This window comes from Perca fluviatilis, chromosome 8 (genome assembly GCF_010015445.1).
Source record: "Perca fluviatilis chromosome 8, GENO_Pfluv_1.0, whole genome shotgun sequence".
NCBI lineage: Eukaryota > Metazoa > Chordata > Actinopteri > Perciformes > Percidae > Perca > Perca fluviatilis.
Genome location: NC_053119.1, coordinates 26,339,359 through 26,349,382, shown reverse-complemented (window position 1 = coordinate 26,349,382; position 10,024 = coordinate 26,339,359). Strand labels below are relative to the sequence as shown.

At 39.6% G+C, this 10,024-nt stretch overlaps 1 protein-coding gene across 1 annotated transcript in view; it reads right to left on the bottom strand.

Moving 5' to 3' along the window:
- Window positions 1-9,665, bottom strand: part of mrpl23 (mitochondrial ribosomal protein L23) — a 48,274-nt gene extending 38,609 nt beyond the window's left edge. The window contains exons 1-2 of the mRNA XM_039809223.1: window positions 9,516-9,665; window positions 7,807-7,929 (exon numbers count right to left, since the gene is read on the bottom strand). Of these exons, the coding sequence (XP_039665157.1) occupies window positions 7,807-7,929; window positions 9,516-9,601 (209 nt within the window). The 5' untranslated portion in view covers window positions 9,602-9,665. The remainder of the gene's footprint in view (window positions 1-7,806; window positions 7,930-9,515) is intronic.
- Window positions 9,666-10,024: the final 359 nt, after the last annotated feature.

Sequence of the window (10,024 nt, the reverse complement as noted above, 5' to 3'; positions counted from 1 at the left end):
AGAAATTATCAACGAAAATAGCAAAGGCTGGTTCAATGTTTCACTCAAACAACTAATGAGGCATCAGATATCTTGTGTTTAACAATGTAATTAAATGTATGCATGTATGTACGAACACTTTGGCGCTACTGCTGTACTCAGTGTATTGCTGCCATCTGCAGAAAATAGGCTAAGACCTATAACTCAGCTATGTGAAGACCTACCGATGTAGACCCTTTTATCAGGTTAACAACAAACAGTTTGTTTAGCAGTGGGAACGTGACTAACTGAATTAATGTTATGTGAGAAATGTAAATCTGGTAGTTCAGTTTCATCTTTGGGTAGGATTAGTGGTCATCATGGTGAGTCATGTTTCAAAAATGGTGTGTGTACTCCACTGTGTAAACTGAATGTCTTGACACACTCCCTGTAAATGAGTAATCGCTATAACAACATTTGATCCAAAGAATGGGGGCGTCGCTGTTGTCATCTTGTTTTAGGATGAATATTACTTTGTATAGGGTGATTCAGTGACATCATGCTTCTTGTGGCTACCATGAATCCTCCTTGGAAAGGTTGCTTGTTTTAGCAACTTGACTTGGCAAACCACTGGAAGACATTTAAAGTGGTTCCTTGTTTGATAGAAACTGGGCTGTATCTACATTTTGGCTTTTTATAGGGTCTTTTTGGTTGGCAGATCAACTTTAAGTATTACAAGGGAATGGAAAAGAAGAGGATGCAGCCACACATAGAGGTGATGCAGAGTTGCAGGCGACAGGCGCTTGGTGCAGTTGGGAGGAACCTCAATCCTTCAACACATCATCAACTATATGGCCCTCTTTTTTTTCTGTATGTAAGTTGCCTTATGTTGCTTCCAAAAAATCTTTTATAAAAATGCTGATGGCCGAACCTCATTTAAGGCTGACATAGATATTATTTTCTGTTTTAACTGGTCTTGTATCAGCTAAATTATGAAATGGTATATGTGGAAAATAGCATGATGACATACATGCCAACTACTGGCTGGACAACAGGACAGGACAACTTCAAACTGTAGTCTCAAAAGACCAGGACCATTCCTCAAAAACAAACAACTGATTTGTCCCTCTGACATGTTAACGTTGTGTTTAAGCCTCTCAAACTCTATTTTATGCGTAACCTTTATTAACACACCATACAGTAAGGTACACCAAACAGCCCGTAAACACACACACGCGCACACACACACACACACACACACACCCACCCACACACACACACACACACAACATCAAAGTACATTGTGTCAGAGGAGCTTAGCGGCGAGAATGAAACAGGAGAGTGGTTTTCTACGCAGATGAAAGGCAAAAGACAGTCGCTCCTCATTGTCAGCCTGCCCCATTGTCAAGTTTGGGTCGAGATATGCAACTCACTACTTTAACACTCCCATCTACAGAGACAATACAAGCACAAAAGTTGCTCAACACTAAGTATCAAGATCATAATAGCAGACTTTGTTTAGAGGGAAAGCCATTGAGGAACCTGAGACTTGGGGAGAGAAGAGACAGTTGAGAAGTTGCGAGAATAAGAGCAGCATGTGAAGGAATATATTTATTGTTCGGGTTTTGGTCTGACAATAGAACAAAAATAGATCAAAGAACAGGTCTCCAGGAGTCACTAAACTCCCTACAGAGAGACGGGTCAGTAAAGACTCGACAGTTAGTTACACCCCTTTACTGGCTTGCGACATGACTTCCTATGACATAAACAGAGGTTAATTAGTGTGAAAAATAACCCAGTTTTCAACTTGAGCCATGTGTTTATGAAGTGGAACGAGTGAACAGAAATAGAGTGATTGCCATGGCGATCATAATATTGTTAGATCCAACAGGTACGGAACACTTGTCAGAGTGGAACGACAATGTGAGCTGCTGTGTAGCAGGGTCAGTTGTCTGATTACAGTGAGAAACCGCAGCATGGTCTGGTTTCATAGTTATAAGACTGCATAGTAGCATGAAATGTGACTTGAGTGGTAGACCGAACAAAATGTTCAGCGTTCTTTTCTTTGTGTGTGTGTGTGTGTGTGTGTGTGTGTGTGTGTGTGTGTGTGTGTGTGTGTGTGTGTGTGTGTGTGTGTGTGTGTGTGCGCGCGCTGGCCTCTGTCCATGCCAGGTGAGGCACAAGAGGTGTGTGGGTGTAAACCCAGAAATTTGATGATCTTCCTTCGTGAGCGGAGAAGAAATAAAAACAAAGCACAAAAGGTTGGAGAACAATCAAAAAGACAAACAAATATGTCCCTCCAGCAGGTAGAAAGAGAATTATGAGAGAACACAGCCCAGGTGTCTCAAACAACAAGTGCCAAAAAGGGATTGGTCTTGGACGCGTTGCAAAGCGTTTAAGAAAAGCACAATAAACAGCAGAGCCCAGGGTGGGACAGAAAAAGACATGCGCAGATGATAGCAAGTGAGTGATACTGCAAAAAGCAAAAAAAAAAAAAACTAGAAACAAGCAAGAGATAACAAGACAGATAACCATAGATATTTGGTTCCCAGGTGTCAAGGAGAAAAAGGTCACCTTGTGTTATTGTCCTGAGAACGCCACAATAACCATTTCTCATTAACAGCTGTTTGGCACTACAACTTACCCACGCCAACACCGCCTACTCTTGAGAGTCATAACTACAACAGCTTTCACTGCCGTAATGACTCAGACTCATCAATAACCCGGGAGTGGGAGTGATATTTGGTTTGTGTCACTGTCTCTCCATGTGTGTCCATTTATTACATTGGGTGTCTAAAAAGTTTAAAAAAATAACGGTGTTTCGAGCACACACTGAGGCCCCAGCAGCATATCAATCAGCCATGCACCTCTCCCAGGCATCAAAGACTGCAAGAAAAAAAAAAAGTCTTACACACCCTTATAAAACACACATGCACCCTGCACTTACCCACTTTTGTGCATATATACACAAAGACACACAGAATGACTAACCCACACTGACAAGCGATCACACAGACACACTCACACAATTACATAAGCACCCTAGGAGTTTGGCAGAGAAGAGGCAAGAATCGGAGTGGGGGGCCAGGCACCTGGATGAACAGATTATGGTCTAAACCCCACCAGAGACACATAGATGATCTGCCTTAAACTTCAATTTTTCTCCCCAGTGTGGACTCTGGCCCTCTCATCGCCTGAGGAGCACGGCTAACCTCAGTGACCTTGGCTCGCAGAGGTAGTCGGAATCAGCTCAACACTACTAAGTGCTGACTGGTAAGGACCGCCTGTTGCCTTTCATGACGGAATACGTGTTGTCCAAACCCACCAAATTGACTAGTCAGAAGACAAGAAACAACACATATTCAGTATACACGTAGCAAAGGAGCGTTTATGTGCAAAATGAACATGAGGTTTTTTTTGGTCGAGAGTGACTAATGTTTGACATCTCGCTGTCTACAACTTGGCCTGAATCTCCACTGCAGAGCCAAGTAAAAGCACTTTTGCACTCACCCCCCACCCAACTGCCCATGTCAGCCTTTCACAAGTCAATCATTGCAACTGAGCTCATTAAAGACAGCCATAACGTGGTAAAAGAGGCGTCTATACTGTTGAGGACTGAGCCACCGATTTTTGTTCTTGAGGCTGTCACGCCACCTGGTGGCCGTGATGCCCAACTCCAGCTGCATTATACTAGTCCAGCAAGACTGCTACAGTGCCAGTAAACCCAATTTATGGCAGCACAAAACGTGAAACATATGTTCATTATATAATAGTTCTGAGTGACACTAAACTACTACTATAGTTTAACAAAAGTAATAGCCTCAAATACACTTGATTCCAAATAAAATAACATATTTTGTAGTCTCATAAGATGAGCAAGTAAGCCGTTTAGCATTTTAATTGATGCAAGTCTACAAATTCACCTTAGGAACAATTCATATGTTTCAAACTATAAGGAGTTGTCATTGTGAGCAGTTGCAGCTTCAGAGGAATAAATGTACTATAGTATGTATTGTTTGGCTTTATGGAGACTGGAGAAAGATGAACATAAAATTGCATTAGATCAAATGCATCAGATCAAGTTTGACATTTGCAATAATTCATAGCAATGGACATTATCAAGATAGTAAGAAATGTGTTCTAAGTTTGGTCTAAATACTGTGAATTGAAAATGAATGACAGAAGCTGATAGTGGCCTTGCAAGTGAATTTCCCTTAGTAAGAACACGTATAAATAAAGTAGGATTAGGCATTAACAGGACAGCCACATGATAAGATGATTTACTGTCTCTACTATACAGTACAGGCCAAAAGTTTGGACACACCTTCTCATTCAATGTGTTTTCTTTATTTTCATGACTATTTACATTGTAGATTCTCACTGAAGGCATCAAAACTATGAATAAACACATATGGAATTATGTACTTAACAAAAAAGTGTGAAATAACTGAAAACATGTCTTATATTTTAGATTCCTCAAAGTAGCCACCCTTTGCTTTTTTTGATAGCGCTGCAATCTCAATGAGCTTCATGAGGTAGTCACCTGAAATGGTTTTCACTTCATAGGTGTGCTTTGTCAGGGTTAATTAGTGGAAGTTTTTCCCTTATTAATAAAAAAAGCAAAGTGTGGCTACTTTGAAGAATCTAAAATATAACACGTTTTCAGTTATTTCACACTTTTTTGTTAAGTACATAATTCCATATGTGTTCATTCATAGTTTTGATGTCTTCAGTGAGAATCTACAATGTAAATAGTCATGAAAATAAAAAGGAAACGCATTGAATGAGAAAGTGTGTACAAACTTTTGGCCTGTACTGTACATGTACATCAACACAAAATGTTACTTATTTCCATATCACAGTAGTAGTAGTAGTAGTAGTAGTAGTAGTAGTAGTAGTAGTAGTAGTAGTAGTAGTGTAGTATATAACAAACAACCAATAGACTAGTTGTGCATCTTGTTGAGGGACATGAGGACAAAATAGTGGCATCAGAATACCAAAATGTATGTTAAAGCAAATTTTCAGTCACAGTAAACTCATCTAAATATTTAACCTCACTTGTGTCACAATCCCATTTTTAATAGTAAGAAACACTACTGATTGCAGACTAATATGATCTGCAAATCATCTGCTTTTCATTTATGTTTTCCTATTCAAAAAAAAATATTAGGGCTGTCAGCATTAACGCATTAATCATCGCAATAAATCGCAATTTTTTTTTTTATAATCGCATGCTTCCATTCATTCATTTATTTTCACTTCACTCGGCTTTGCATTGTGCCTAATAGGCTACTATTTTGAGCCTTTGCCGCACTTTGCCATACTTCCTCGTAACACATTCTGCTGCTGCGGGCTGCAGGCATGATGAAGAAAGACAGCAGCAACACAATTCTGAATGGCGCTTTTTATTTTTAATTTCTCGGACGGGTCGAAAGCCATATGCACATTGTGTAAAGCCGAATTAAAATATCACCAAAGCACGTCAAGCTTGAGCTACCACCTACGAGCTAAGCATAGTACAGTTAATGTGACTCGGGTTGATGCTAGCAGGCTCAGGCAAAGCACTATTTTGGAGAGTGCTAGTTGCCGACCTGTTGATGAAACCAAATCCCAAAAAATTACTACAGCTCTTGCAAAATGGGTGGCAACTAGCTGCAGATCTGTCAGTTATCATAGAAGACTCGGGTCTTAAAGACTATGGTTGGCATGTTCTGATCCGTCTTATGCATTGCCGTCGAGGGGGACAGTAGTTTCACACACGCATAGGCAGCCTGTACGACACAGAGAAAGCAGCCCAACTGGAACTGCTGCAAAGCGATGCAAGGTGATCACTGGACGTCAGTAAGTGATCCAAATTATTTAGGAGTTACTGCACACTATATTGACCAGAGTTGGGTACCGAAATACGGCGCTAATACCACTGATATGCCTGCACTTCTCTCTGATGCTCTGAAACAAACGTTACAGGCAACAGAAGCATCGCTGCACGTGACGCTAGTTAACACTACACTCGACAGCAGCTAACGTTAGCATACCGCTAGCTAGTAGCTGGATTAAACACGATTACAATGCTGACAGCTAACGCTAAACAGTGTAAAGTTTGTCTGTATTTCACTGTAGAGGATTCCGACACCAGGATGTAACAATCTGCAGCTGCCATTGTCGGAAAAACACAGGCGGTGTGTTCAATGAAACTGGTAACCTACAGCCTCGTGGTGAATTCAATTATTGTTAAATGCCCTTTTCCCATCTGGTGGTTGTTTTTGTCGTTCAACAGCTATTTACTATTGAAATAACTTATTGTTATAGTTATTACATTATTATTAATTTTGACCATATGGCCTTAGCAATAAACAAGCCGTTCTTTAATGTCGCCGACTGTTGTTTAGTACCCTTCTTTTTTTTCACTTTCTTAAAAAGTATCGGTTCAGGCACCGGTACAGTTTTAAAAGTACCGCTTTAGCACCGGTATCCAAACCAAACAATACCCAACCCTAATACTGACTCTAGATTCAAATGTGTGACTAGATTCACACATTTTTCTTTTGTTTACTGTAAATAAATAAATAATAAACAAATACAAATCTTAAAATCAAGTTCATAAAGTCACTTTCTTTGCATTCATTTTGATTCCCAATCAAGATACACTGGTAAGAATTGCTTTCCATTGTTAATAAGTACTTACAAACAGTTCTGAAATGCAAAATAATAGAAATGTAATCATGTGATAAAACATGCGATTAATCGCGATTAACTATAGAAATTCTGCGATTAAAAATAATAATCTTATAATATATATATATATATATATATATATATATATATATATATATATATAATATACACCTTTGTGCAAGAATATGCTGAACACTAAGAAGGTGTCATCCTTTACTTTAAAAACGAAAATGCTAAAATTATATTGGAGAACAATGTAAATAATTATTAATTTAGGCCATTAGGGAAATGTGGTGGGCATTGTTCACTTTTTTATTTCATAAACAAAATCATTCAATCAGTTAATGAAAAAGTGAAGAGACTTCCTTCCTTTGACACACTGAGCTGCTCTCTCCTCTCCCTTTCTATTACTGTTACTATTACTATTACTATTACTATTTGTGTGCAGCCCGTCCCAGAAATGCTTGTTACTAATCCTAGCTTCTGGGGAGTTTACTCCCCGGAGTCCTTATGCTTTTTTCCCCCAGCGTATTTCCTTGGAGAACGTTGGCACCAAGATCCTGGTCGCAGCTGTCGCCGTGGTCCTGCTGCACTCCCTGCTGAACTCAGTGATGCCCTGCAATGTCATGCTGCGTCCTGCTGAACCCTGCAGCTTCCCGCTACATCCAGTCACTGTTCCATTATTAATGTGACTACTATCTCCACTGTTCATCACATCCCCAACCGGCTCGTCAGACACCGCCTACCAAGAGCCTGGGTCTGTCCGAGGTTTCTTCCCAAGAGGGAGTTTTTCCTCGCCACTGTCGCACTGCTTGCTCTTGAGGGAATTACTGGAACTGTTGGAATTGTTGGGGCTTTGTAAATTATAGAGTGTGGTCTAGACCTACTCTATCTGTAAAGTGTCTCGAGATAACTTATGTTATGATTTGATACTAAATAAAATTGAATTGAATTGAATTAAGCACTCACCTTTTAGCTTCTTAAAACAACGCATTTAATGGAAAGCACTGCCAACAATGAACCTTAAATCACTATCACCAATCACCAGCTCTCAATTGCCATTCCTAATAGTAATCCTTTTGATTGAGATACCCAAGTATGGGATTACAGTAGAGTACTCAGCCTTTGTATTTCCTTTGATGCACCCAATGACAGGAAAGATCAAAAACTTACTCCATTGGGATGCGAAACTGGACAGTGTCAGGAGGCTGCTCTTTTCCCGGCCTCACCAAAGTCAGGAACCAGTTGGGTCTTAAGATCCTCAGCTGAGGGTTTCCCAGCTGGAACAGAGGGTATCTGAGGGCAGAGGCAGACTCTTATCATCTAGTATCATTGCCAGACATCCAGTAGTATTTCCTACAATCACATTAACAAGTGGGAAGATATTAGAGCTGTAGTTATTATGTAGTATTGTGTGGTGCAATTTTAGGTTCATTTGCTATAGCCGATTGTTGATGAAAAGTTGATGAAAGCAGAGATTTAAAAAATAAATGAAATAAAAGATCAAAAGGGGGCTGTGTGATGAAAACACACAGGATGTGATCACTGTTGGTGGTTTGCCATCCAAATCACACAAACCACACGGTGTGCCTTGATGTTACGTATGACGTATGGAAGTATTTGAGTCTTTAGCTGCTAAATGCTCCACTATGTTCACCAGCTGGTAAGAAAATTTGACTGTGCTATTCTGTGCTGGGCAGGAAGGGTTTTCACTAAAATCAGCTGGAACCTTTTCACATCTCTTGCAAGTGCCCAGCTCACTTGAAAATGGCACAAAATGGTAAGTTTCAGATTTGTTTTGGTCATACGAAACAAACACCATGTCTTTCCTTACATTTTGTTAACAATGAAAAATCTGAAAGAAAAACAATGGCGCTAAGAGTTTCTTTTAAGAAAATACAAAAGTGCTGGGCCATTACTGGACAGAGGAGGAATAGATAAACCGGTCATTTTCCTTTAACTACGATATTACAGATACGCCAACTTTCAGATTTACCTCCAAATGAAGTGGTTTAGATTATGCGGTTTCACTGTTTGCCATTTGTCAGATCGTCTAACTGCCCCTAACATCCCAGATGTAGGCAATTAATTTGGTGAGTAGCTACAATGTTTGCCAATAGAAATGATAGTCATAACGACAAAAACATATAACAACAAACTGGAGTTATCCTTTAACATTGTAGCGAGCCTGTTAAGCAGTAAGAACTAGATTATACCATCTCCCAGGTCAAGATTATTGCATAAGAAAACAGCCATTGATAAAGATGCATAGCTTACATGTCGACATAAATACGACCTCTAGACCAATAAAATATTATCAAAACAGACATGTTTTTTCAATCTGTGGACTTACGATGACATTATTGCCCCGATGCAGCATGTAAGTATTTTACAGTCTATCTTATGGACACAGGTGAGTTACACTATTATCTGAAGACCACTACAACCATTTAGACATAAATCTATGATTACAACGGCCTGGGTGTCATGGTAAACCGTATAGTTTATGTAACGTTACGACTCTAGCTGCATGTTTACGGCAGTTTGTTTTTAGCATAGCTGGCTAATGCTGGATCACGTTCTTGTTGCGTTATGTGAACACCACTTAAGATTCACAGTGAGCGCACATATTGCATACATAACCGAAGAAAGCGCACCGACAACGTGTAAATCAAAATAAAACCCCGTGTGCTAAAAGCTGCATTCAGCCATAACTACAGGGCAGCTAGCTAGAAGGCTGGGACATGCTAACGTTAGCTGGATTCGCTAGTTTACCAAACTGCCAGAAAGAAAGGCGGAACAACAAAGAGTGAATCTCTATTTGGGGCGTCCTTTCGCGTATTTACCCATAGAAATTAGGATAAAAAAAACTCGACACTTACAATAATCTTGTTACTGGCATCGCTCCAACGGGTTTTGAGACATAAGATATCAGGTAGTTGTTTTGTAGTCTTTTCAAGGTTGTCATATGCTACACATGCATGCATGTACTTCCGGGGACACTCGCACAGCGCATGCCCTTGATGAAAACGTCATAGGTCTGCAGCGTGAATGTATTGTGGATGTTGTCCATGTACTGACAACTGTCTATGATGTTGTCAGATTGGGATGTATTCTTCTTGTTCTTTTAGTTTTTTTGGCAGATTACTACTTTTGTATTATACCGCCACCAACTTTACAGGAGTGTATACCATGAACTTCATAGAAACGTCATATAGTCTAGGCTTGAATTAATTCAAAATAAACAAACAAACAAACAAAAAAACTATATTCTTTTTACTAAACCAGTATTATGAAGAAAAATAAATAAAGCTTCAAGTCTTTCCCTTGCCATACCCTGTTCTTCAAGAATATCACGTATTGCATTCTCTCCTTCCATTTAAGGCCATTG